General features: G+C 45.8%; 1 protein-coding gene across 1 annotated transcript in view; it reads left to right on the top strand.

Moving 5' to 3' along the window:
* Positions 1-6,448, top strand: part of WDR11 (WD repeat domain 11) — a 51,084-nt gene extending 44,636 nt beyond the window's left edge. The window contains exons 22-29 of the mRNA XM_033130898.1: positions 19-84; positions 880-1,057; positions 1,645-1,740; positions 2,266-2,431; positions 2,939-3,036; positions 3,457-3,602; positions 4,341-4,420; positions 5,475-6,448. Of these exons, the coding sequence (XP_032986789.1) occupies positions 19-84; positions 880-1,057; positions 1,645-1,740; positions 2,266-2,431; positions 2,939-3,036; positions 3,457-3,602; positions 4,341-4,420; positions 5,475-5,632 (988 nt within the window). The 3' untranslated portion in view covers positions 5,633-6,448. The remainder of the gene's footprint in view (positions 1-18; positions 85-879; positions 1,058-1,644; positions 1,741-2,265; positions 2,432-2,938; positions 3,037-3,456; positions 3,603-4,340; positions 4,421-5,474) is intronic.
* The last annotated feature ends 21,512 nt before the right edge of the window (positions 6,449-27,960 follow it).

The raw sequence follows: 27,960 nt of genomic DNA, 5'->3' as shown, positions 1-27,960 counted from the left end.
TCTGGTTCCCATCTGCAGTGACATAAAGAAACTCTTGCTCGATCCAGAATTCACTCTCTTGCAGAGATGCCTGCTTGTTTCAAGGTAACACTGTTTGAAGTGTGCTGTGTACAGAAAATTTCGGGTTCACTCATTTCTCTTGTCTTGGATTTTAGGTTAAGATCAGACTCTAAAATCTAAATTGTAGAAAAATATTTTAGTTCGTTCTTAACACATGACTTAATTAATTTAGAAAGTAGTAATATGATTAGGAAAAAATATGTTTTAAACTTGAAATCTAGGCCTTCTTTAATGAAAAGCCTCCTTTATATACAGACAGCTTTTTAAAATACGTGTTTTAAAATATTAGCTATAAAGGGCATGTCCTAAAATATACTGATAAGTTATATTTAGAAGCAGTAACCTGTACTACTTCACCGTACAGTAGAGTTGTCACTTGTAAAAAAGACATTTCCCTCCACTCCCCAGAGAATAACTTGCAAGTTATTTCCCGTCCTCATCTAGCCAGTTATCCCACAGGAACTTCTTCCTTCATGTGATGCTGCGGTCCAGGTCACAAGTGCTGCTAATGGCAAACCAGATACAGCCCAGTGGCCCAGGCTTCTAAGCTGTGGCCTGGCTCCTAACACGCAACAAGCAGAGGTTTGGGGCTGAAGGGACCCTATGTAGTCAGGCCCCTGTTTTGTGGGAGCCACAGTAAAAGGCTGGGGAACTTGCTGCTTCGACACTTTGACCCTGCCAGGCCCCTCACCAGTGTCCCCAGTGCTTTTTCATATGACAGCACTGTGCTCCCAATCCTTCGGGCTACTGTGGGAAGCCCCTGTCCAGGCCCAGGTCTGCTGTGCGAGTTCAGGAGCAACTCTGGTTTCACGTTCCCAGGCTCTACGGCGATGAATCAGAGCTGCACTTCTGGACGGTCGCTGCTCACTACCTGCACAGCTTGTCCCAGGGGAAGTCGGTGAGCACAGCGGCTGTTAAAGAGCCTGCTGCTCGGGAGAAAGTGAACAACCCCCTGGATATAGGTTACGACATACTCTGTGAGAACGCCTACTTTCAGGTATTACTTTCATGTAGGAGACTTTCCTCATCTTGATTACTTCCGTCTTTGTAACTGTCTGAAGCTTGGGAACCTTTGGAACTAAGTTGAGGTCCACACAATAGAACCGAGAGCCTCGGCACATTTGCATAAAGAAGACCTGACTCAGGACTTGTTACTGAGTTTTATGATACACACACAAAGTTTTTTATTAACAGTCTTTTGATTTTTTTTCCTTTGCCTAAAAATTTTTAACTTACAAGGATTATCTTAATTCTCTCATTTTATTAATTTTCTATAAACAACAAATATTTCTTTCACTTGGTTTGAATTTGCTATTTTACATATAAAAATGTAGCTTCATAATTGTTTTCATCTATCGTGTATTAGTTCAGTGCACGCAGGGATTTGTCATCCAGCTCTACTCAGTGCCGATTTCTGTAAGGAGGCAGACTTGCGCACGAATGATAATACATTGCAACATTTTTTTCTTTTCAAATTCTTATTAAACTGTTGTATTTCTGTAGTTGATTAATAACCGTATTTATATTTAAATAATTTAAAAGTCTTATAATCCAGGCTCAATTTTCCTTTCTCCCCTACTCTAGAAATTTCAGCTGGAAAGGGTTAATCTGCAGGAAGTGAAAAGGTCAACTTATGATCATACACGGAAATGTACAGACCAACTACTTCTCTTGGGTCAAGTAAGTGAATTTTCGTAACTTCATATTTCATGGAGTTGCTAGTTGATTAGTATTTCAGAGCATCCTCTCTCTCTGTCTCTCTCTCTCTCTCTCAAACACACACACACACACAGTGTTTCTCTGAAAGTATAAGTATAAATTTAGGCTTTCTCTCAAGTTAAGACCAGCAAATCTTGTAAGAAAGTGAAAATATATGGTTAACCAGCTTGTCTGCTTATAGTGTTGGCTTCCAGAGTGCCAAACGAGACCTGATTATTTGTCTTGTTTTGCTTTGTGTCTCTGAATTGACTGGTGCAAAGCCAGAATAAGCAGTTCCTGGAACACCTAGTTAAACCAGACTGTGGTTTTACATTTGTCCCGAAGAAGCAGTAAAGTACTTTGTATATGTAAACAGCACGTTCATGAGCAGTGTTGGAAAATGAAAGTATTCTTCCAGCTATAAACTTCAGTGTTTCAAATTATGAAATGCAAAAGTTATGTTGGAGGAAGATGATCTCATAATTAGAAGAACTGTTTCTTTATTAGACAGACAGAGCTGTGCAGTTGCTATTGGAAACAAGTGCAGATAACCAGCATTATTATTGTGATTCACTGAAAGCCTGTTTGGTCACAACTGTCACCTCATCGGGCCCCTCCCAGAGCACCATTAAGCTGGTGGCAACTAATATGATTGCCAATGGCAAGTTGGCAGGTAAGACGTGCTTTATGGGTGTGTTCGCCAGTACTCCAGAAAATTAGGCCCACTCTCCACAAAGGGTTTGGTTATTAGGGATATTCCCTTCATTTTTATATGTGCTGGAGAAAGATAGAAAGATTATTACTAGCTCTTTAGCAGGTAAACGTATCATTTAATCATCTAAACCAGAACACTTTTTAAGAGTGAAGGGGCGCTATTTCTAATTGCCAAGACAGTAGGCATAAACTGGAAAAACCCGGGCATACGAAAACAATGAAAACCAGTGAGTGAGATACGCTTTACCTGTTTATTTTCTGGTCTGTATCATGCTTCCTACCTGGTTATTTGGGTGGTAACATTGTAGAATTCCGTCTTAATACGTAATATTAACATTTCAGTCAGGAGTGTGTCTAGCAGGTGTGTGCTCAAGGCTAGAGGAGGTCACATGGTGATTTGCCTTTCAGTGACTTGTCCAGGACAGAGCTGCACTGTCACTGGAGGGGCTGCTGTTCTGTCTTCCAGAGGGTGTGCAGTTGCTCTGCCTGATAGACAAGGCTGCAGACGCCTGCCGCTACCTGCAGACGTACGGCGAGTGGACCCGGGCAGCGTGGCTTGCAAAAGTAGGTGATTCCAGTAGTGCCTTGAACATTTAGGATAGAAATTTCGGTCTCGAACTTTCCACTCATGACTTAGAAGCATATTTTGGCTGCAAAGCTGCTTTGCAAATTTTTTCTTAGAACTCTCATCCTCCTATTCTTTCTTAGTGTAAATTCCATTTCTTCTTATTAGAAGATGAAGTTAGCAATGAAGAGAAAGCAGCGGGCTCCTCTCCCCTCCGGGGTGTGAGCCCAGACTGCAGCCCAGAGGTGTTGCTAGGCCCCAGGCCCTCTGGCTCGGGTCGTTACCATGGCTACACATGGTAAGCAGCCACATCAGGCAGTGTGCTGATGGAGCAAAGCCGGGAACAGATCCCGTTTCAGTGGAAGTATTTGTTTATATAGTGCAGGATGTCTTTGTTTTTAACATGGCATCTTTCTCAGGTCCGCTTAAATTCTGAAGAGTGTGCTGATGTTTTAAAGAGGTGGGTTGACCATCTTTGCTCTCCACAAGTCAACCAGAAGTCGAAGGCCCTTTTGGTTCTCCTCTCCCTGGGCTGCTTTTCCAGCGTGGCTGAGATGCTTCACAGGTACACCCAGAGTCCCATGGCTGGTCACAGTAGCCCGTGATTAATCACTTCCTTCTCCCTTGAGGCTCTGCCAGGTGAATGGCAGTGCTTGGTGCCTGGAGTGAGAGGAGAAGCATACTTGCTAGTTTTATTTGTATAAACCTACAGGGAATGGAATAGTCCTTGTTTATTAACTCTTCATTTGCTCTAGGAGCTATGATATTTTCCTGCCTACACACTGGTGAAACTTAACAGGTACCCATTTCAAAGGAATATAAAAGAAGCCTTTAGAGAAGTGGGGACAATTCAGCTTTGAATAGAGCGACTGAGATGGAGACCAGAGAGCAGTGAGAAGGGTGACAGAAAGTGTGGCAAGTTGGAGACGCCTGCCCTGAGCATCTCAAAGATGCTTTTAGCTTATTATGGGACCTGTTGTTTATTTAAAACTAAGGGAGGGAGGTTGAGGCAAATATGGCAGAAGATTACGCATTAAATCTGGACGGTGGGTGCGTGGATACTTGGCTAAGCTGTAGATTTCTATGTATTTCAACTAATTCACATTTTTTAAGTGTTAATAAAAGAGAGCCTGGGGTTAGGGCCGTGAGGATGCTCCCCTCCTTTCCTCTGTAAGCCAGGAGTTAGAAAGGTGACGATAGTGTAACATGCGTACAATCTTTATATAGAAACACGTCCTTGGATGGTTCTACTCCAAAAGCCGTAAATCACAAAGCCTAACTCTCATTTTGTTCTGTTGAGCAGCATGAGATACTTCGATCGAGCTGCCTTATTTGTGGAAGCTTGTCTCAAGTATGGTGCATTTGAAGTCAGTGAGGACACAGATATCCTTTGCCTGGATGTTGATGCTGAGGAGGAAGCCAAATGACCTGAGTGGGTTTTAGGATTCTTCTTAGTCGTGCTGCCTGGGCGGGAACTATATTACATCTAGAAAGGTCCATATTCTGATTCATCAAAGCCAACAAAGAGGGAGCAATGAGAGGGAAAGAATCAGAAAGAAGGTTGCTGCATTGCTGGCATCCGCTCACTATTATCGACAGTGACAGTCCAATGTGGAACAAGACACAGCAGTTCAAAGAGACACACCATGTAGGCAAGCCGCTGCGGTCCCCGTATCCCCAGGGACAGCTCACTTCTTGACGTCAGTTGAGTCACATTTTTTTGTTTGAAAAGAATGTGCTTGAGAACACAATTCCCATTTCCTTGTACTTGCAGAGCCCTACTTGTTTTCATTGCACTTTTCTTGACTTACTACATTGTGGTATCATTTCTACATGTCACATATTTCGTTTTCTGTGTATTTTCTACAGAAAATTAAACTTACTCAAGATCATAGAGCTAGGCACTGTAAACTTGCCTGTAGTTCGAAGGAGCCATTTTGAATGTTAGGACACCGTGAAACAGGGCCATCTAAAAACCCAACACCCAGGTATCTGGAGTCCTGCCTTGGGACAGGCTTTGCAAATAGAAACTCTCACCGAAACTGTATCTGCCCCAAACTGCGAACCTCTCAGACTCTAAAGTAGCCCAAAGGTTTGCTTGGAAGTTTCTCTTCTATCATCTTTCTCTTTTCCAGTCTTTAGTGGTGTTTAGGTGGTGGGAGAATCTGGGAAGATGTTAGTTGGGTCTTCTGGGAGAAAGAGCAGCTTTGGGCTCAGCCAGTGCTGAGTGTAGTGACGTTACAGATAGAGACATGGCCTCCTCAGCAGGAATGGCCCTCCCCTGGGACGGGGTGCCTGCACTCACCCCTCGCTGCCCTCCTGTGGACACCCTCCGTCCCTCCTGACGTGGGGCAGAGCTGGCGCTTCTTTCCGCCTGTGGGAGCTGGGTGGAATGTCCTCACCTCCTTGCTGCCCCTTTTCTTTAACTGTGGTTTACAGAAACTCATCTCTGCGATATATGCAGATTATGCCCGAAGTCTGAAGAACCTTGGTTTTAAACAGGGAGCAGTTCTTTTTGCTTCAAAAGCTGGAGCGGCTGGCAGAGATTTATTGAATGAGCTGGAATCCCCCAAGCAGGAACCAGCTGAAGAATGACGAGTTAATAAGCGCCAGGGAATCTGACCCGGTAGCCGGGCGGGGTGGGGCATTGGTCTGGCTGTGGTCAAGGTCACAGTGCAGACGGATGGGGATGCCATCCCGGGTCCTGGGAGCTGCTTCACCACGTTTCTCGTACTCTGTGTGCACAGCAGTGTACAAGCACCTACATTGTTAAAAGCAGACTCCATGTCCTGTGTTTGTCTCGGAGAAAAACGTGAACGCTTCAGATTTTGAAAGTGTATGACTTTTTATGCTTTGGAAAGAGAACTTTAAGAGTCCCTGGAAATAAACTTTTAAATCTTTTTAAACTTAAAATTCAAGCAACTGAATTGTTTTTCTCATTAAATTTAAAGATGTTTGAAAAATCTATAGTGAAAGAAGTTTGTGAGACCTATTCTCAAATATGGGCTGTGCCTGTGTTTCTATACAATCGTTCAAGATACAAACAGAGCAGAAATATTTAAGCAGTAAAAATGACTTACCAAGCCATTCCTTGTTTTTTGACCTTGAAAACACAGAACTGTTCATTCCTTAGTATAAGCAGTTGCTAAACTTTGTGATTTCGGGCTCGTAGGCTCCTAGGGAAATTTTAAGCTTTATGTTTCGTTCCAGTATGTGGAATCATTGATGTTTTGCATTTTAACTCCTCCTGTGCTGCATCATGGTAACCTCCTTTTTGAAATCTTGAATTATCTGTGCTTCAATTATCTGTCTTTGTGTTCTTAATATGAGATGTGACTATTATAAATTATTGCTGAGAATTTAAATGTCTATGACTTACAGAAATCACAAATAAAGAGGACATTCCATCCAGGCCTCTGTGTTCTCTGCGTTGCTGTGTGTGAGGCCAGGAACCATGCGGGCTTCTCAGGAGTCAGTCCCGCTGCCCAACCCCAAAGTCCAGGCTGCTCGCTGAACCCAGAGAAACTGGGCCGCGGGGACACAGGGCTGCGGCACCTGTACCCAGGCAGGTGTGTCTCTGGTGCCCGAGGCATCAGGGCTCAGTGTGCGGCTTCAGAAGGGAGCGTAATCCTCATACCCACCAGGACGTAGGCGTTTCAGGTAGAATCCTAGGCTCTGTTCCTCAGCCGAGGAACTGAGACCCATGAAGAAGGGCCTGTCCCCGTTAGCTTGTTCCCGGGCCGGTGCTTTGGCTAAGTGTCCTAGAAGAAATGCAGGATCCTTTCCTGGGTCCTGTAACTGATCTGTTTCCTTGTCCTTTCTTTGCCAAGGCAGAGTTTGTAAAGGCCATGGGCAAACACAACTCTTCTTACGCTGTTTATTATTTAAATGATTGTCCAGATATATTTTATTCATTCAACCACCAATTAGCTGACGGAAAAAAGAGTGCTTGCCTTAGGAAGCAGAGCGGAAAAAGAAGTTTTATTCCAGAGTAGGGCGTTTTGAAAATTCAAGATGCATTTGACGAATAGGTCGTGAGCGTTATTTGGCTGTGGGAAGAGTGGGAGGAGCAGGCACAGCCGCTTGGTAGGGATGCGCCGAGCACACGCAGAGCCTGGACTTTTGTCACAGTCCAACTGGCTGGAATGGCAGTCATTACCCTTTGGGACAAGATGGAGTCGGAGTCTGTGTCGAGATACAAATGGAAGTCCTGTTCCAAACAAACGGCATCTCCCTCTCCTTGGTGACCTCGTGGGCTCAAGGCTGAAACGGCCACATCACCTCAGGAAGCACAGGAAGTCAAGAGCCAACAGGTGTGAGGCACTTCCACAATCGGCCTTTTTGAACTTGAGCTTGTCTTCCCCTGAAGGATGATGAGCTCTGTGGTGTGGATGCATCACCGAGGAGGCATCCCAGGGTGACAGACAGCTGCACTTGGAGGGAGAGTGACAGTGACCCCAGGGCAGCCGTCCGCTCCCCGTGTCAGCCCCCACAGCAGTGCTTGTCGGGCCTTGGCCCTTCGCTTTGCCACAGCTTGGGTGGGGGGGAGAAGACCTGGGCGGGGGCTTCTGTGGAGGAAGGCCCAGTGCTAGCTCCTTCCTCCTGGCTGGTCTCGGCACTGCCATTTCCTGTCACTCGCCGTTACCTTTTTCCTGCTGTCTTGCTAATTGTTCTGCCAGCCGTGGCATGTGGCATGCTTTCACTCCTTCCTTTATTTGAAGGAGGTAGCAGGACCTTTTGTTCTTTTAAAATGGGTGTCAGAGCAGCAGCTATATAAGCCTCCTGTCGCTCACAGGTGGACCTAATCAGGAATTCCCACCAGAATGGACCCTGGCCTCAAAACACATGCTCTCTCAGCTGTTTCTCGGTCTTGCATGGGGACAGACGGTATTGTGTTTCAATGAATCCTGAGCTCGGGGATCACCCATGATATTTCACTCTTCGCAGCAGTACACAATTGAAATAAAGCCATTAGGACACACACGTGTAATTGTGCCACCATAAAAGAATTCTGAAAGGCAGAGACGACAGATGAGTGAGAATATTCTGTGAGCCAGCAGGGCTCTATTTCTTTGGGAGCCTGCTTGTAGTTGATTTGATTCAAAACAATTTGTGATGAAAGAATGTCTCTAAGTTAAAATGTGAAATCATTTTTATTTGATTATTCTGGTGGTGCTGGTGTTTTAAAAGAAGGAAAGAAGGAGCTAGGCTTTAGAAACGTGGTTCTCCAGAGAACCACTGGAATCTTAGAAGGGTGACCCACAGGGGACATGGGCAGAAGATTGTCCAGCTGCTTTCCTTTCTTTAAAGGATCCTTCCATGTGTTTGGTTGGTCAGCCACACATGATCCACTCAAAACAACCCACGGAAGCCTCACTTCTCTCCCACTCAGATTTTCATTGGCTCAGGTGCTCGATTGAGTCCCTTCAGACAATTTCAGGCATTTTTCTTAAGTGTTTGGCTCTCCTGCCCCCAGAGGCCAAATAAACACCACCAGTGATTAAGAAACACAACTCAAAGTAACACAAGGAGGCAAGAGATTCTGGATCCATAGGCGATTTGGATTGATGGTTTAGCTTTGCCTTCTTCCATATTTATATGTAGCCATATTTATATTTATTTATTTATTTTTTTATTTTTTTATTTTTTTCTTCACAAAACTTTTTATTCCCTGAGGACCCACGCTACATTTATATGTAGCGAAGCCAAGTGCAGTCAAGGAAGAAGGCTGTTCAAGACCCTGTGGTGTACAGCTTCGGAAAGACTGGTTCTGAACACATAGTTGAGAATTGACGATCAGATAAGAAGACATTCCTCAGTCACTGCCATCAAAGGATAGCTTGGGTCAGTCTTCTCTTTGCAGTTAAGGTATTTTTACACTGAATAAGGTGGGCCAATGTGGAGGCAGGGGAGAGGAGAGCTACACAAGCAGGGGCCTTTGGAATGACAGCCTGCAGACCTAACCCCGCTTACTGCTGTTCTGTAAATCAAGTTTGGGTAGAACACAGCCATGCCTCTCCGTTCACTGTGGCTGCTTTTGTACAACACAGGAGAGCAGTTGTGACAGAGACCATATGGCCTGAAAAGCCCAAGATACTGACTGACTCTTAACAGACAACGTTCACTTACTCCTACTCTGGGTCCAAAGTGCTTCCTTGTGGCGAGATTGCAGATGTCCAGCTGCCCTGTTGGGCACAGATCGGCATGAGGCCCTTTGCGATTTTCCTACGACTCAGGTGCCCTAGAATGTTCCGCTTCCCAGAAGGGTGTTGTGAGCTCCAATCCGTTTGGCTCCTTCAGAGGCCCACGTTCCCAGGGCAGTAGCTCTAGGAAACTACATCCCATATGTATCCCCCGGCTGCCCTCGGTCTTCTTGCTGACATCTCTGAGACAGAAGGCATCAGTAGATGATAGAAAACTTGAAATCCAAGAGCTGTTTCTTTATTAGAACATTTTTAAGCAAATCTCAGTTTTCATCCAGACACCTCCTAACATGTTCTGCTATAATGAGACCCTCACCTTATTCCAGCTTTGTGGCATTTTACCATCGTTTGTAGCCATGATGCTTCTTCGGGCAGAGTAGAAGGTGAAAAACAGTTACGTCCAAGGCCACTGGTAGGCAGTACTGTTGCTGAAGTGAATTCATGGACATCCCGCTTGGGGAGAGAATCCTGCATCGGGAATTGCTGTGACTGGTGACGAGGGCCTCATATAATCCCATATGGGTGAACCAGGCAGTGGAACACAGAAGTGAAGAACAGACAGGTCTGCAATATAATCAAATGGCGAAGCTCAAGGAGGAAACTGGCAAACCATTCGTTTGCACAGTTACGTTGGGGAAGGGAGGAGGGGAGGCCTAAGTAAGAAAGGATTTCTGAAGGCTGATTTGTGGGGAAATGATTGATTGTTTTCTGAAGAACCACCTGTCCAGTAACAAAGTTTAGTTGTACAAATTAAGTTTACTTCCCAGTGGTTTTCTGGAATGCATATCAATCTGGAATTTATTTGAACAGCAGCCCTGTGCACGTCTTAAGTTGCTCGTCTTTGCCAAGAGTAGGCCAAGGAAAATACGCCTTGTCCCTTTTTTTTTTTTTTTTGCTCAGTTAATATTTATTAAACAAAATAGTTACAAACTATTCCACTTCTGTAGCATTGACAAATATCTGAAAAATAAATGGACTTCATTCCCAATGTTTTCAGTAGTAATAACAGCAACACCGACAACAATAATAATACCAATCGTATATGGAACACTATGTCTCAGGCACTTATTACATGGATCAAATCATCCTATCCTCACAACAACCCTAGGGATTAGGTATCATATGATTTTTATCTCCATTCCAACGGTAAGCAAACATAGACCCACAAATACTGCATCCAGTCCTACAAAGTTAACGTGGAAAGACCATGACTCATTTGAAAAAAACAGGTCTATTTGAAGATGTAGGTTTCTGTCTTGCCTTTACCACTTAGTGATGAGGCCTTGGGTAACTTTTACTAAATTTCTCTGAGCCTTAATTTTCTCATCTTTTTTTTTTTTTAATTTATTGGGGTGACAATTGTTAGTAAAATTACATAGATTTCAGGTGTACAATTCTGTATTACATCATCTATAAATCCCATCGTGTGTTCACCACCCAGAGTCAGTTCTCCTTCCATCACCATATATTTGACCCCCTTACCCTCATCTCCCACCCCCCAACCCCCTTACCCTCTAGTAACCACTAAACTATTGTCTGTGTCTATGAGTTTTTGTTTCTCGTTTGTTTGTCTTGTTCTTTTGTTGTTTTTGGTTTATATACCACATGAGTGAAATCATACGGTTCTCTACTTTTTCTGTCTGACTTATTTCGCTTAGCATTATACTCTCAAGATCCATCCATGTTGTCACAAATGTTCCTATATCATCTTTTCTTACCACCAAATAGTATTCCATTGTGTATATATACCACAACTTCTTTATCCATTCATCTATCGAAGGGCATTTTGGTTGTTTCCATGTCTTGGCCACCGTAAACAAAGCTGCAATGAACATTGGCACACACGTGTCTTTATGCATAAATGTTTTCAGATTTTTGGGGTAGATACCCAGGAGAGGGATTGCTGGGACATATGGTAATTCTATTCATAATTTTTTGAGGAACCTCTACACTGCCTTCCATAACAGCTGCACTAGTCTGCATTCCCACCAACAGTGTATGGGGGTTCCTTTTTCTCCACAGCCTCTCCAACACTTGTTACTATTTGTCTTGTTGATGACAGCCATTCTGACTGGGGTGAGGTGATATCTCATTGTGGTTTTCATTTGCATTTCTCTGATGATTAGTGATGTTGAGCATTTTTTCATATGTCTATTTGCCATTTGTATGTCCTCCTTGGAGAAATGTCTCTTCAGGTCATCTGCCCATTTTTCAATTGGGTTGGTTTTTTGTTGTTGAGTTGCATGAGTTCCTTGTATATTTTGGATATTAGCCCCTTATCGGAGGCACTGTTTGCAAAAATCTTCTCCCATTCAGTTGGTTGCCTCTTTATTTTGTCGATGGTTTCTTTTGCTGTGCAGAAGCTTTTAAGTTTCATATAGTCCCATTCGTTTATTTTAGCTTTTACTTCCCTTGCCTTTGGAGTCAAATTCATAAAATGCTCTTTGAACCCAAGGTCCACAAGTTTAGTACCTATGTTTTCTTCTATGCAGTTTATTGTGTCAGTTCTTATGCTTATGTCTTTGATCCATTTTGAATTAATTTTGGTACATGGTGACAGATAGCAGTCCAGTTTCATTCTTTTGCAAGTAGCTTTCCAATTCTGCCAGCACCATTTATTGAAGAGGCTGTCTTTTCTCCATTGTATGTTTTTTGCTTCTTTGTCAAAAATTATCTGTCCATATTTATGTGGTTTTATTTCTGGGTTCTCAATTCTATTCCATTGGTCTATGTGTCTGTTTTTCTGCCAATACCATGCTGTTTTGATTACTGTAGCCCTGTAATACAAGCTAAAGTCAGGGAGAGTGATGCCTCCAGTATTGTTCTTTTTTCTTAAGATTGCTTTGGCTCTTCAGGGTCTTTTGTGGTTCCAAACAAATCTGATGATTTTTTGTTCTATTTCTTTAAAAAATGCCATTGGGATTTTGATGGGGATTGCATTAAATCTGTATATTGCTTTGGGTAATATGGCCATTTTAACTGTTGATTCTTCCAATCCATGAGCATGGAATGTCTTTCCATTTCTTTGTGTCTTCTTCAAGTTCTTTCAAAAATGTCTTATAGTTTTTAGCCTATGGGTCTTTCACATCCTTGGTTAAGGTTATTCCTAGGTATTTTATTCTTTTTGCTGCAATTGCAAAAGGAATTGTTTTTTGTGTTTCTTTTTCTGAGATTTCATTGTTAGTATATAGGAATGCAATGGTCTTTTGTACGTTGATTTTGTAGCCAGCAACTTTACTGTATTTGTTGATTGTTTCTAATAGCTTTTTGGTGGAGTCTTTAGGGTTTTCTATATATCGCATCATGTCATCTGCAAAGAGTGACAATTTAACTTCTTCAATCCCAATTTGGATGCCTTTTATTTCTTTCTCTTGCCTGATTGCTCTGGTAAGGACTTCCAACACTATGTTGAAAAGCAGAGGTGATAGGGGACAGCCCTGTCGTGTTCCTGAACGTAGAGCAAAGGGCTTCAGTTTTTCACCATTAATTATGAGATTAGCTGAGGGTTTGTCATATATGGCCTTTATTATGTTAAGGTATTTTCCTTCTATACCTATTTTATTAAGTATTTTAATCATAAATGGATGTTGTATCTTGTCAAATGATTTTTCTGCATCAGTTGATATAATCATATGATTTTTGTCCTTTATTTATGTGATGTATCACATTGATGGATTTGCGGATGTTGAACCATCCTTGTGCCACGGGGATGAACCCCACTTGGTCGTGATGAATAATCTTTTTAATGCATTGTTGTATTCGATTTGCTAGAATTTTGTTCAGGATTTTTGCATCTGTATTCATCAGAGATATTGGTCTGTAGTTTTCTTTTTTTGTGTTGTCTTTACCAGGTTTTGGTATCAGGGTAATGTTGGCCTCATAAAATGAGTTTAGGGAGTACTGTCTCTTCTTCAATTTTTTGGAAGAGTTTGAACAGGATTGGTATTAGATCCTCTTTGAAGGTTTGGTAGAATTCACTAGTGAAGCCATCTGGTCCAGGACTTTTGCTTTTGGGAAGGTTTTGGATGACTGATTCAATTTCGTTACTGGTGATCGGTCTGTTTAGATTTTCCGGTTCTTCATGGTTCAGCCTAGGAAGGCTATATGTTTCTAAGAACTTGTCCATTTCTTCTAGGTTATTGAATTTGGTGGCATATAGTCCTTCATAGTATTCTTGGATGATTCTTTGTATTTCTGTGGTGTCCGTGATAACTTCCCCTTTTTCATTTCTGATTTTGTTAATTAGTGTCTTCTCTCTTTTTATCTTCGTGAGTCTAGCCAAGGGTTTGTCAATTTTGTTAATCTTTTCAAAGAACCAGCTCTTTGTCACATTAATTTTTCCTATTGTCTTTTTGTTCTCTATTTCATTTAGTTCTGCTCTGATTTTTGTAATTTCCTTTCTTCTGCTGACCTTGGGTTTCACTTGTTCTTCTTTTTCTAGTTCTTTAAGGTGTAACATGAGGTTATTTATTTGGGATTTTTCTTGTTTCTTGAGCTAGGCCTGTAATGATATAAATTTCCCTCTTAAAACTGCTTTCTCTGCATCCCAAAAATTTTGGTAGGATGTATTTTCATTGTCATTTGTTTCTATGTATCTTTTGATCTCTCCTCTAATTTCTTCTTTGACCCGGTTATTCTTTAAAAGTATGTTGTTTAATCTCCAGGTATTTGTGTTTTTTTCTGCTTTCTTTTTGCAATTGATATCCAATTTCAAAGACTTGTGATTACAGAATATGCTTGGTATGATTTCAATCTTCTTAAATTTGCTGAGGCTGATTTTATGTCCCAATATATGGTCTATCCTTGAGACTGTTCCATGTACACTAGAAAAAAATGTATAGTCTGATGTTTTAGGATGAAGTGCTCTATATATGTCAATTATGTCCATTTATTTTAATGTGTCATTTAGGGCTGCTATTTCGTTATTTATTTTCTGTTTGGATGATCTATCCATAGCTGTCAATGATGTATTTAAGTCCCCTAGTATAATTGTGTTCTGGTCAATTTCTCCCTTTAGTTCTGTTAGTAGTTGCTTGGTATATTTCGGTGCTCCCTGATTGGGGGTGTAAATATTGATGACTGTTATGTCTTCTTGTTGTATAGTCTCCTTTACCATTATGAAATGTCCATCTTTGTCTCTTGTTACCTTTTTCACCCTGAAGTCTGTTTCATCTGATATCAGTATGGCTACACCTGATTTTCTCTGGGTATCATTTGCTTGGAGTGTCAATTTCCACCCATCTCAGCTTGTCCTTGTAGCTGAGATGTGTCTCTTGGAGACAGCATATGGTTGGGTTTAGTTTTTTGATCCAATCTGCTACTTTTTATTGGTGAGTTCAGTCCATTTACATTTAGGGTGATTATTGATATGTGAGGATTTCCTGTCATTCTATCTTGAGTTTTCTGGTAAGGCTGTGTCTCCATTGTTTCTTTGCCTTTTTGTTGTCTGTTATTTCTTTGTGGTGGTATTCTATGATGTTTCCCTCTGTTTCTTCTTTTACTACAGTATATATTTCAGTTCTGTATTTTTTTTGAGTGGTTACCCTTAAGTTTATGTAAAAGAAAGTTTGATATTTAGAGTATTCCATTTTCTTCAGCACGCTTACTTTCTCCATTCCCATGTTCTGGTTCAGGCCTTTACTCTCCCCCTTTTTATGTTTCGGTTGCCACAAATTGTCCCTGTTGATGGTGGTCGAATTTCGGGTGGTCGGTTTTTGGGTTCCAAGATCGGTCCCCAGCACAGTGGGGAAAAGAGCACAGCAGACCGTCCATTCATTGCTCATCACCGGGTGCTGCCTCCCCTTAACGCCACGGGCCCAGTTAGGGAAGCTTTGAACCGCAGCAGGAGCAGGACCTTGGTGGGGCGGCCGTGGTGCTCTGGAGGACACTGAGACCCTCAGCTGTGTGTAGGACACATCGCTGTCCTCAGAGTGAGCTGAGGGACACAGACAGCTAAGCATGCGTACAGCTCACGCTATGCCTGCAGCTGGCAGCTGGCGAATCACGTGCTACATCCGAGCTGGGAGGCCATACTTCCCAAGAAGCTGGAAGCACTTCCAGTCCCAGAGACGCCTCAGCAGCTCCCTGCCTGTCCATCTCCGGGGGTGTGACCTCAGGAAGTATCCCGATCAGAAGCAGTTAGGAGAGGGACAGAGGGATGGCAAGGATATGGGGTGATGTAGAAGTGGGTCAGGGATGGAAACATCGGGGCAGCCCTGGTGGGTTGTCTCTGGTGAGTGAGTATCCTACTGGGAGCCCACACCCCTCAGCCTCTCAGGGATCAAGCTTCCATCTGTGCGCAAAGCCACACACCATTTAATCCACAGCTTCACAGTGGGTCTCATTGCCCCATTTTACAGAAGAATAAGATGATGGGAAAACTTTGGTGACCCACCATCCTGGATTGCCCCCAAATGAAAAGTTCCCTGGAACAACGGACTTTCAAAAGCAGGACAGTCCCGGGCAAATGGGGACAGTTGGGCACCCTACTGGATAAATGACAAAGCTGGGCTGCAAGACACGCCTGTGTGACCATGCAGACTGAGCTACTTGGACTCTCCCCAGCTCTCTAAAGGAGGGAGAATTTAGGGGAATTCGATCTGCAGCTGAGCCGGAATCCCATGCTCTGCCTTCACCAGGGGAGGTGGGAGGAGCTGAGGTCATCAGCAAACTAGACACAGGAAGTGCGGAGATCAGCAGGGGCGAGAATTAAAGGACTGTCTTCTTAGCCATGCGTTGTTGGAAAGAACCCGGGTTTCAAAGCATTCTGAAACGTTTTGGGGGAGTTTGGATGCTTCACGCACATGTATTTGCCAAACTGGAACAGGTTATACCACTTTGGTTTGGGGTGCTCTCCTTCCGTACAGAAACTTGAAGAATGCTTTATTTTCTGTCCTCATTTTCCTTTTAAACGAAGAGCAGATGCCCTGCGGAAACCGAAACAGTACCTGTAGGCGGGAAGGTAAAGCATCGGTGTACAGCCGCTGCTTCGTCCCTCAGCCAGGGCTTTGGAACATCACTTCTTTTCCTGCTGCCTCCAGGGTGGCTCCGTTTTCAGGTAGGACTCATTCCTCACCTGCACAGGGCATCTGTGGCCACTAGTCGTCGGCATCCTGGTCTCAGCGCTGGGTCCTGTTCCGAACCAGCTTCTGCTGTTTGGTCTGCTCGGAAGTCGGCAGGATTAAATTCAGTGACTAAACCTCTAACACCCTCGCGGGCCCAAGCATTATGAGCAAAGACTAAAACCAGATGGCCTGTGATTTCACTGGCGGTGGGGACGCTGCCTGCACTGCTGTGAGGGATGGGGGCAGGCAGACCCCAGAGAAGGCTCCAGAGAGGATGCTCCCTTGCCTTGCATTTGCCTCCAGGCTTACTCCCCTTTCCTCCTCTCTCCCTCCCCATTTCCTCCTCAATCTTAGCAGCTTGGCAGCTGGCCTCCCAGCTGTGAAATGGACCTTGTGGAAGCCACTCGAGACCATTAAAACCTTAAATGGAGAAGCAAGTCCCAACCGGCACACAGTGGCCTGCCTTGGCTGCCCAGTCTCAAGAAGGGGCAAAGGCTAATCCGTAAGTCCGTGAAGACCCGGCTCTGATCTGAGGACACAGTCGGAGAGCTGCTCGTTTCCACCCCTGGAGACCAGTGGCATGGGTGGGAGTCCAAGGAAAACTCCCTTTGTGAGTCTCGGTCTGGCTGAGCAAATGCCGCCTCCTCCCTTTGATCATCAGACTGGCCCGTAAGTTAGAGCCTGTAGCCCTTAAACTGTAAGCGGTGGAGGCATCTTGACTTTCATGTGATCGTGGGAACGGGAATGGACGTGCTGTGTTGGGAGGGGAGAGGCTGGGGGCTTTTCACAAAGTCATCGCAATACCTGGTGAGTCTCAAGGCTGCATGGGCAGCCCAACCCCTGAGTTCCTGGAACGTAAGGCAGGCCATGACTGAACCCATCTAGTCTCAGGAAAGAGAAGCTCCAGGGCCAGCCACCCTCCCGCCACCTGAGCCAGGCACGCATGTCGGCCTGTGTGGATGACATGGTCACTGCAGCGTCTGCCAGGACCTGCCGGTGGAATTGCTGACTCTCCTATAGGGGGTTGAATGGTGTCCCCCCCAAAATTCATGTCCATCAGGACCCTCAGAATGTGACCTTATTTTGGAAACAGATTTTTTTGCAGATGTAATTAAGAAAGACCTTGAGATGAAATCATGGATCCAATGACTGGCGTGTTTATGAGAAGAGAGAATACAGAGAGAGGACAGCCACGCAAAGACAGAGGCAGAGATCTGAGTGAGGCAGCTACAAGCCAAGGATTTCCCGAAGCTGCCAGAAGCTAGGAAGAGGTAAGGAAGGATCGTCCCTGTCACCTTCAGGAAAAGGATGGCCTTGTCAACACTGATGGCCAACATCTAGCCTCCAGAACTGAGAATAAATTTTGACTGTTTTAAGCCACCAAGTTTGTAGTCATTTGTCACAGCAACTCTGAAACTAATAGACCCCAGTGACCAAAAACGAGGACGCAGAATTCCTCAGGGCCTTCAAATTGTAGTGCTGACGACCTTTGTTTTCACCCAGCACAAGAAGAATTCTGACTATACTACCCCATTCTGTCCTGGCTGAGGGCAGCTAGCAGGACACCCTTAGCTCCCATGTGTTTTACTCACAGTCGGCTTTCTCTGGGAAGGACCCACTTCTCTAAAAAGAAAGGAACAGCTTTGAGCTTTTTATGCACCTCTGGACATAGACATTTCCTTTTTAACCAGATTTACAGAAGCAGGCTCTCTGCCTTGTTTCTACCACCCTGATTTTAGCCGCCCTTGCAATGCTTTGCTGGCGTTTCTTTCTGCGTTCCACTTCAGATGGGAGAAAACCATGGGCACAAACAGTTCCTAAACCCACAGCAAAGCCCTGGTTTGGCAGTCAGAGCCTCCACTGTGGTATGGGGAAGATTCCAGAGTCAGGGCTTCTCTGTGTTTTTAGCTTTCCAAACTTCCAGAGCCAAGAATCCCTTTGGCCAATATATCCCAATCTGTTCCTTGGAACTGTGCTGTCCTGAAAAACATCAATGAATGTTTTTTAATGCATTATAGTCAAACAAGTTTGGGAACTGCCAAAACAAATATAAATTTCTTTACTGCAGACCTTCTCAGGGCCTTTAATATGCCAGATACAAGTTGTGCTTCTTCAAGCAAAGGTCAGATTCCCAAACTGATTTGCTCACAGGTTCTCTCTGTGCTCCTGGCCAATTGTTCTGCATCAGTCTTCAACAATGAAGATGTCCCTCCTTCCCCATCCGTTCTCTCCTGCCAGGGCTTTCTCTTCCAAGTTCAGAAGAAGACACTCTGCCCCTCCAGTCTTCCTCATACGTAGTATAACTGTACCGCTGCTAGCCCAGAACCCTTCCTTTTCTCCACACCCAGACTCAAGCTCACTTTGGAATGACATGCAAGGTGCTCCCCCATCCAGCCCTAGGCCACCTCCTGCTCAGTGCCTGTTATTAGCAAACTCGTGACGCCATCGGCCTGAAACACTGATTTCTGAACCTGTGGCACTGTCACAGCTTTGTTGCGGTTGTCTGGAATGCCTTTCCTGTATTACCTGCCTGGAGAATGTCTGCATGTCCTTAAGACTGAGCGCCCTGTGCCATCACGCCTCCCGCTACCCCAGCCCGATCAGGTGGCCCAGCTCTGAGCTCCGCCCACCCTGTCACTGCATGGTAATAAGCTCTTCTTGAGCTTGCCGCATCCACTGGGCAGGACGGGGCTCACCCACTGCAGCATCTCCAGCACTTCAGCAGTGCCAGGTGCCTCCAGGTTTCCAGGGGCCTGCTTCCTCGTGGTGAGGCAGGGTCCAGAACAACCATAGGCCATGTGTTTACTAGAGGGCGAGGTGAGTATGGTGACAAGGTCATCGGGTCCCTCTGCTGCTTACTGTGTTTGATATCAGCACGAGTTCATCGTTTCTCTTTCCCCTGTGTTTGTATTGCCTTCTGTTTGGCCTTTTGTGTTCTTATATATAAGGGGTGTCCCATCTAAGTGCCATGTAGTTGGGTTTTGTTCTTTATTCATTCTCAGTTGTCATCGTCGACCATTTCCATGGAGTGGTGTTACTTAATGTGGCCACTTTCAGTCTTATTATCTTTATTGTTGGCTTCCAATTTTCCCACCTGTAGTATGTCCTGTTCCCTCCTCCCTAGTCTCATTTTGGATTAGTATTTTTTAATATTCCATTTCCCCACTATTATCTTGTTACTTACATATCCTCTTCTATTCGTTTTATAATTATCTAGGGGATTACAGGATTCATCCTTGACTTATTATTAAAGTCTCACATAAATGAGTACTTTAACTAGTGTCCAGACAGTGAAAAGGACCTTAGAACATTCTAATTTTGTTTATCCCTCTTCTGGTTTATGTGCTGCTGTTATCATGTGGTTTGATTCTATGTATACGTCAAACCCCACTCATGGCATAATTACTATTATTTGATGCGGTCAATATCCGTTTAGACTTGCCCACAGGAATATCCATTCCCATTGCTCCTCAGCCCTTCCTGCACTGCCAAGCTGCCATCTGAGACCTTGTTCCCGCTGCCTGAAGAACACTTTTCAGCATTGTCTTTAGTACGTGTCTACTGGTAATGAATTCTCTCAGCTTTTGTTTGTCTTACCTGTCCTTATTTTGCTTTCGTTTCTTTCACGGAAAATTTCAAGCATACGAAAGTAGAGAAAATAATGTAATAAACCCCTGTGTGCCCACCACCCAGCTTCAACAGTCATTTCCATGCTTTAAGGATATTTTCACTTAGGTTGGTAGTCAAGGTTGGCAGCTATGTTCTTTGAACACCATGACAATATTCCATCGTCCCCCAGCTCCCACTGTTTCTAAGGAAAAGTCAGTTGTCAGTGTCATTGATGCTCCTTTGAGTATGTCTGGTAATTTTTGATTATCAGACACTCTATATAAAAAGACGTAGGTGTAATTTGCAGTGCTGGTTGAGGCTATGTTCCTCCAGGATTTACCATTGCTTTGTGCAGGTGGTCAAGCTAGGGGCACTAGCAATCCCAGGTGACCTCAGTTGGGAATTGAGATGATTCCGAACTGTACTTTGACTTTCTGAGGGCTGGTCCATTTCTGGTTTACTCTTATTTTCCGTGTGTATTGAGAGTCTCATGGCCCCTCCTCTCACCCCTTAAGCTCTGCTTAGGTTCTCAGCCTCTCAACCACCACTTTTTAAACCCATGAAAACACATTTTAGCCACTTCCTGAAGAAGGAGTAAGACTCCAGCAGCCCTGGGATCTATAGGCTGCGCTGTGGCTCACTGTATCCTCCAAAAAAGGCACTTTCCTCCCAGTTCAGCAACAAAAAGCAAGTCATAGTCAAAGCGTCCATTGGTTTTCATAATGCTTACCTTCCACCTCTGAGCAAAGGAACAAACACAGTGTATAACAGGGAACTTGGGAATGACCAATAATATTGAGGCCCACAGCTCTTTTTCTAAGTGTGTTTGTGGTTATAATATTTTCAGATGAAAACAGACAGTGTGACTGGTTTGACCAGTTGAGTGTTGTTTGGCTGGTTCAGGGGACAGAATGACATGGACACACACTTCCGGTGTTGCACAAGAGCCCGTGAACAGCTCCATTTGTGTTTTGCTTGATTTCAGTACAGATTTGGTTCAGATGGACCCAAACTTTGTATTTTTTGGGTGACGGGTATCCACAGGCTTGAGGACAAATCAGAAAGTTAAGTGCCAGCAAGGATGGGATGGTCCTAAGTTTGAGTGCTATCGCGTCCAACACAACAAAAGCAGTGAGGGTGCAAGAAGGGGCGGTTTGGGTTAAGTTTTTAAGAAAGAACAAACAGAGACTTAATGCAGTTAAATCTCTCAGAAGGCCAGGGGTCTCTCAGTCTCAGAGGACTGGAGCCCAGAATTAGGCCGACTGAAGGATATTATTGATAGGTATACAAATACAAGAAAGTAACATTGTTTCTTACACGGTCTGTGAGACTCACACATCATAGCAGAAAAATGTTTATTCCAATCACCCTTTGTCTATAAACAGCCGAAGCACAAGGTCCCATGATGTCTAACCTAAGGTATGTACCTTTTCAGGGTCAAGTCTCTCATATTGTAACAGCTCCTTTGAGATAAGTGGAGAGAACTGATCTTTGTTGTCTTCATGACTTCTCTCACAAACAGGTGCAAGAGAAAAGCCAGAGCCGGCAACAGACTTTCCCAGGCAGGGGGAAGGGGAGGCAAGGCCCCTTTCCATATTTTTCTAAGGCAGCTCATTAGGGGTCCCCACTCGGTTCCGCCTGGCTTAGGTTCTATCTCCCGTGAGATATCTTACCCGTCTTTGGCTGCAAACCATCTTTTGGGGACCAGACAGAGAGACATAAGGTGTAAACACAAGGATGGTACAGAGCCCCAGAAAGGCAGTCTTACAGATTCTTCTTTCCTTAAGGAAAGACACGGGCGTCAGTTGGCTAGGCTGCTGTGTGACTACAGAGTGTGACAGTCCGGGTGCGGTGCTCAACCCACCCTGTGCGAGGGGGCGATCCCGGGGTGATAGGCTCAGGAAGGGAAAGTTGCTGAGCACCAGCTGACTGTTGGGACACAAAAATTGGGACTGAGCTGAGCGTCAGATCTTTTGATGTTTCAAAAGAAGCTTTAAGTCCAAATAATTACATGCAATGTCCAGATTTTAAAATGGTGGCTTGATTTTGTAAAAATCCAGTGCAAGCCAAACAAAAATACATCTCTGGGCCAAAATCCGCTCTTGTGCTGACAGTGTGTGACTTCAATAACCAAAAAAATAAGAAAGCATTAGCATCAGGCTTCATTTTTTTCACGTCACTATGTTAATGCAAAGAAAGCTAAAAGATGTTTAACACTTCGGAGCATCTTGGTCTCACTACACTCCCTAGGACCTCTCCTGGGACCACTTGGGCTGCTCACGTAGTATCCTCATGTGTAGGCCTCATTCCTGGTCCCTGAATTGTATGTGCAAGTTATAAGTATATATATATATGCTCTGGCTTTCCCAGTGTGACATCCCGCCTTCCATTTCTCTGCCCCCCCCACCCAGGCTCTGCCCTCCTCCTGCCCAGAGCTCCCAAATCCTGATTTATGTTCTCCTGGCTCTTGGGGCATCATTGTATGTGTGCGGTGATTTTTCACACACTAAGCCCCAGAGCTGCCACTGTCTTCTTAAAGTGACCATATTTTTAACAAGAAAAATCCCTTCCAGTTCAGGGTACACTCAGGAACAGGGGGACAACCTGACAGGTACTAGGTTTAAATGAGTGTTGGATGCACCTGGCACAGCAGGTTCTAGCAAACTGGTGCTCGCAGCTGAACAGAAGGTCAGAAAAAAGAATGCCCATGCTGCAGTGCTTATTTAAAAAGCAAATTACCAATACGGTGTGCTGGCTGATATATATAATTTATAGTATAATATAATATGTAATAAATATCACATATATTGACCAAAAAACTCAAGGCTCTATAACAAACTGTTACCAATGATTATGTCAACATGATAGGATTCTCGATGGTTTAAAATATTCATCTTACCTGTATTACCTATATTTCCTAATTTTCTTTTTAAAGATTTCATTGGGGAAGGGGAACAGAACTTTATTGGGGAACAGTATGTACTTCCAGGACTTTTGCCAAGTCAAGTTGTTGCCCTTTCAATCGTGATTGTGGAGGGCGCAGCTCAGCTCCGGGTCCAGTTGTTGTTGCTAGTTGCAGGGGGTGCACCATCCCTTGCATGAGTCGAGGAGTTGAACCGGAGATCTTGTGGTTGAGAGCCCGTGCTCCAACTGCCTGAGCCATCCGGGAGGCAGCTCAGCTCAAGGTTCTGTGTTCAATCTTAGTTGCAGGGGGTGGAGCCCACCATCCCTTGTGGGAGTCGAGGAGTCGAACCAGCAACCTTGTGGTTGAGAGCCCACTGGCCCATGTGGGAATCAAACTGGGAGCCTTTGGAATTAGGAGCACGGAGCTCCAACTGCCTGAGCCCCCGGGCTGGCCCTATTTCCTAAATTTTTATCAATAAAACTTGTTCCATAATAAAATACTGAAAGTTGTGTTTAATTCTAATGTAAAAAGACTCAGCCTATCAAGTCCCAACCTCTGTCATGTCTTTTCTCTGGGATCCCCCTGCAGCCCACCTGGCAAGGTAGAGTTTATGGTGTCTGTGGGGCAGAGTCCCAGAGAGCAGTTTCCAGGCTCTCAGCCTCACGTGGAAAGGTGCTGGCTTGGGTAGTAGATGGCCGGCCATCAGCTGTGACTAGTTGGCCATCAGCTGTAACCAGTTAGCCATTAGCCACTAATATAACCGCCATGGCTATGCTAGGGAGTTGGTTGGTTGGCAGAGAAGTGGACGGCAGACTGCGGATCGTGTGCCTCCTGCTTCCTATGTCTCCAACCCAGCCGCCAGCGCGACTATAGTGGTATGAACCCCCATCCATGGCTCCGTGGATGTTCCTTTTTGGCCTCACCATATCCTGCGTTCTTGTGCGGGGAGCGGGACCTGAGACCCTGCATGACAGTGTCCTCTATCCCATAGCACTCGGGACCACCTCCTTCATAGGACATGGCGTCACACTGTTTTATAAACCTCCCTCTGCCTAGGCTGTGCCCTCCTGCCTGTCAGCGCACTCAGAATGTCTTCTTCAAAACCTTTATCAGTTGTGACTGATTCACTTTATGTGCAATTTCTACTCTATTATCTGTCTTCCCCACTGGACTGCATCAACAAGGGTAGGAACCAGATGCTCAACACAGTCTATAGAATACAAAGTGGATGCTCAGTAAGCAGTTGCTGAATGAGGGAATGAATGAACTCAAATCAGCACTGTCTTAGAAAGTCCAGCTCCCTGCCCAGTTGATGTCTGCCATCAGATGTGTCTCCCTGAAATGCAGAAACCCTGCGCAGGCTCTTTGTCACTTCCACTGCACACGCAATTACCTGGATCAGAGAAGACTTTTGATCTGTCCCCGAGGAATCAGTTCTTGGCAAAAGCTGGAAAGGAGGCCACCTGTGCGCTGTGGAATCCACATTCTCACAGCGCGAACCTTCCCAAATATGAAACAAAAAAAAGTAGTCCCACTTCTGCATTGTTTTCAAGTCTTACTTTAATTTTAAAGACACACAATATGCTATGAGAGTCTGTTCCTCTTCTGGACTTCTTTTTCCAAAGAGATGGCAAAGTGTCTCACCTGGAGTGCATGCGAACCACCTGGAGGGGTTACGCAGAGGCTGAGCGTTGAGCCCCGCCCGTGGTTTCTGGCTCAGGTCTAGCAGGGGCTGAGAAGCTGCCTTTCTAGCCAGTTCCCGGGTGACGCCATGCTGCTCCGGGCACCAGCCGGCGGCTCCTGCCCGGTTGATTTGCTGTGTGGCCTGGAGGAAAGCACTGCCCTTTCTGAGCCTCAGGTTCCCTGCAGGTGAAAAGAAATCCCTTAGAACGTGCTTCTGTGATGCCCGTCGCCAGGCTTTGCATCAGCGTGTCCCAGCCTGCAAGAGACAGCAGAGGGCAGCAGAGATTGAGAAATGCAGCTGAGTCTGGCCCCCTCAACCACTCCACTCAACTCTTCACAGAATTGTCTTCTGTTTGAACAACATCTGTCTGGCGACACAGCGCCCCAAAAGCCATCAGCCAAAGGAAGAAGAAATTTCCTCATCTATCTGCCCTCTCTTTTGTGACTAGAAGTGAGTCAATGCCTTACATGTCAGTTTACTTGTTAAAGTCACATACTGCTAAATGACTTTGAAAGGCCATTTCTGCACACAGGGAAACTGAGGCCTTGAGCGGGAAGAAACGGACTATGGTAACATGTTGGTGGCAGGCTCAGGCCTTTGACTCCAGTCCATCGTAAGCTTTACATTTGTCCTCGAGGAGAATCAGGCCAGGTGGCCTAACGACCAGCTTTCTTCCATAGGCCATGAGTGATTTCCTAGTTGGGCCCCAAGAGTTTAGAGCCCCCTCCATGTGCAGCTGGAAAAGAGTTCCCTACAAAAATTTGGCTCTAGGGCCCCCAGACATCTATTCAGAGCCAGCAGGTAATTCTCAGTCTGTGCCTCTTCAGCCCGTCTTCAGACAGAAAAGGCCCTACCCCTTTTCCAAGCATGACCTGCTACTATGAAGGACCCACACTCCCCACAGCGGCAGTTCTCACACTTCCGAGTGCCTTTGAGTCCTTGATTGAGGGAGGGGGCAAAAGATAGCTTCCCTAGCCCCACCCCCAGGACCCCGTTCATCAGGTCTGTGTGTCGGGGGGTGTCCCCTCCAGCCTCAGGCTGGTCTTCCTAACCACACCTGGAGAATCACCGTGGGGAGGTTAGGTTGGGGTGGAGACAGGAAAAGGGGTGCGGCCAACACTGGAAAGTCCCCGTCTCTGTGCTGGGAACCACCCCCTCCCCTATGAGGAGGATTCCTTGGTTCTGGCAACTTCCTCCACTGCCTCCTGACTTCCTAACGTTTTGGAGCCCCAGAATGAGAGTGAAAGTGGAGGCCCCATATTGTGTGTCTTTTACTAAAAAGTTATTCATTAAAATAACAAGCTGTTAGATAAAACATGGGTTATTTTTCTACCTTATAAATGCATCTTCTTCATCCTCTAGAAGGCCAGGTTTGGATTTAGAAATCTCAGCAGTTGCCTGTCAGGTGTCAGTGCAGAGTCGGGCTGTGGCCCACCCCTTTTGAGGTCCACCCCCAAATATCTATTGGGCCGTGAGGGCCTTGTGCACTTGTGTGAGTGCACGTGTGTACCCACACAGCCTCAGGTATCCAAGTTCTGTCCATGCCCTCATCCCTACTACCCACACCTCCAGCTGTGCTGGTCCCCACAGGAGAATGGATCCAGGGAGAGAGGCCCACACACACCTGCGTGGCTCAGGGCTCCACGTATGCAAGAGAACTCTGAAAGGACAGGATGCAGGACCCAGGTAGACACATCCCAGGCCCAGGGTCTCCTTGTGCAGTAGCCCCTATAGACAGGGCTGGGCCTCAGGGGGCAGACCAAGTCCCTCCCCTTCCTGCCTGGGTCTCCTGCCAGGACTGCCTCAGGGGCAGCACAGCTGATTCCTCCGGCCCTTGGAAGACCCAGTGCTCAGTGCTGCCTGCCACGCTCCGCTCCTCATAGTGCCCGCCTCGCCCTTGCATGCCCCGGGGACCTCTGCTCAGTGCCAGCGTGCTCTCATCAGACCCAGGCTCCCATTGGCTGTGGAAGCAGAATGGGGGACTACAGCTTATTCATGTGGGATTCTCAGTTCTTTTTAAGAGAAAATATTAATAAATGTGGGATCCATGAGGCTGTTAGGGAACCTATGGGGCTTTAGGGGGTCTCTAGGAGGGGCTACCTCTAGGTGTGTGACCCTGGGCCTGGGATGTGTCTACCTGGCAATTGAGTGACAAGGCAATTGAGTGGGCCGTCCACCCCTGCCCCAGCCCTAGAAGGCTTTCAGAGGCCCCTTGGAGGGAGGCCCGATCTGCCTGCCACGTCCAAGGAGACAGCTGGGCCTGGGAGTGCTGCGGGCAGTGTGGGAGGTGAAAGCTACCAGAATGGGCCTGCTGAAGCTGCGCTGGCTCTGGGCGCCCATAGCCTGGCCGGGAGGGAGTTCTCAAACCTCAGGGCGGTTTGAAAGGACAGAGAGAGTGGCAATCCAGGACTGAGCAGGCTGCCTGGAGATGGGGCTGTGGGAGGGACTGCAGCCCAGTCTGAGGGTAAGAGCTGCCACGATGGGGCAGGGGCAGGGACAGGGCAGGCTCAGACCAACTGCAGCCCCCTCTTTGCGGGGAGAGGGGTGTGTGGGAGGAAAGGGCTGTTAAAATGCAGCTTTCTGGACTCACACCACCCCTTCAAATAAGTGGAGCCAGGAATCTACAGTTTTACAAGTCCCCCCCAAAGAATCTAATTTACACGGAAGTATAAGAAGCCCATTTTTCTATTTATCCAGTCAACAGATATTCACAGAGTGTCGCTTCCCTTGACACCATTAGGCTCCTAGCTCCTATGGCTGAAAAAATAAAATAAAACGCCATCTCTCCCCATGCACATGCTCCCTCCTCTGGTCTCACTGCGATCTCACGTCTTCAGGGGCACCTTTTCCAAAATGTCAGCCACCTCCAGGCTTTCTCCACCACATCCCCTCATTTAGCTTCTTGGCCTTTAGCACAAGCACAACCTAGCTCGTTTGTGTATTTATTTTACTCGTTTTTGTGTCTCCCCCTCTAGAACATAAGCCCCCCTCCAAGGCTGGGGCCTGATGCATGGAGATCACCCCATTATCCCCAGGGCTGTTGCCATACAACAGGCTCAGTGAATATTTGTTGAATGAGGCCACTTCTCATAATGGGACAATAGGGAAGGCGCCTGTTGAAGAGGGACATTTGAAATGAGGGAAGGTGTAGGTGGCGGAAGCCCCTAAGCCCTGAAGCCCCAGCATGGCCGGCTGCCAGCCCCTCTCCGGGGACACTCAGCCATGAAAGGCAGAGAGGAAGAGATACCAAGAGAGCTCACAAATGGGGCGTCCTCCCTCATGAGGAAGGATTCAGGGCTCAACACGCTTCCTGGGGCCGGGTCTGTACAGGTAGGAGGAAGGCCCGCCCGGCTCCCAGGCTGCGCCAGCCCGAGGCCCGGCGGCTTGCAGGAACCCTCCCTTCAGAACCTACTTGTATGTACTTGCTCTTCTGGCATGCCATGAACTGGGTTTTGGCT

The sequence above is a fragment of the Rhinolophus ferrumequinum genome, chromosome 16, assembly GCF_004115265.2.
Source record: "Rhinolophus ferrumequinum isolate MPI-CBG mRhiFer1 chromosome 16, mRhiFer1_v1.p, whole genome shotgun sequence".
Lineage (NCBI taxonomy): Eukaryota > Metazoa > Chordata > Mammalia > Chiroptera > Rhinolophidae > Rhinolophus > Rhinolophus ferrumequinum.
Note: the sequence above shows the minus strand (reverse complement) of the source record. Positions and strands in the feature narration are given on the sequence as shown.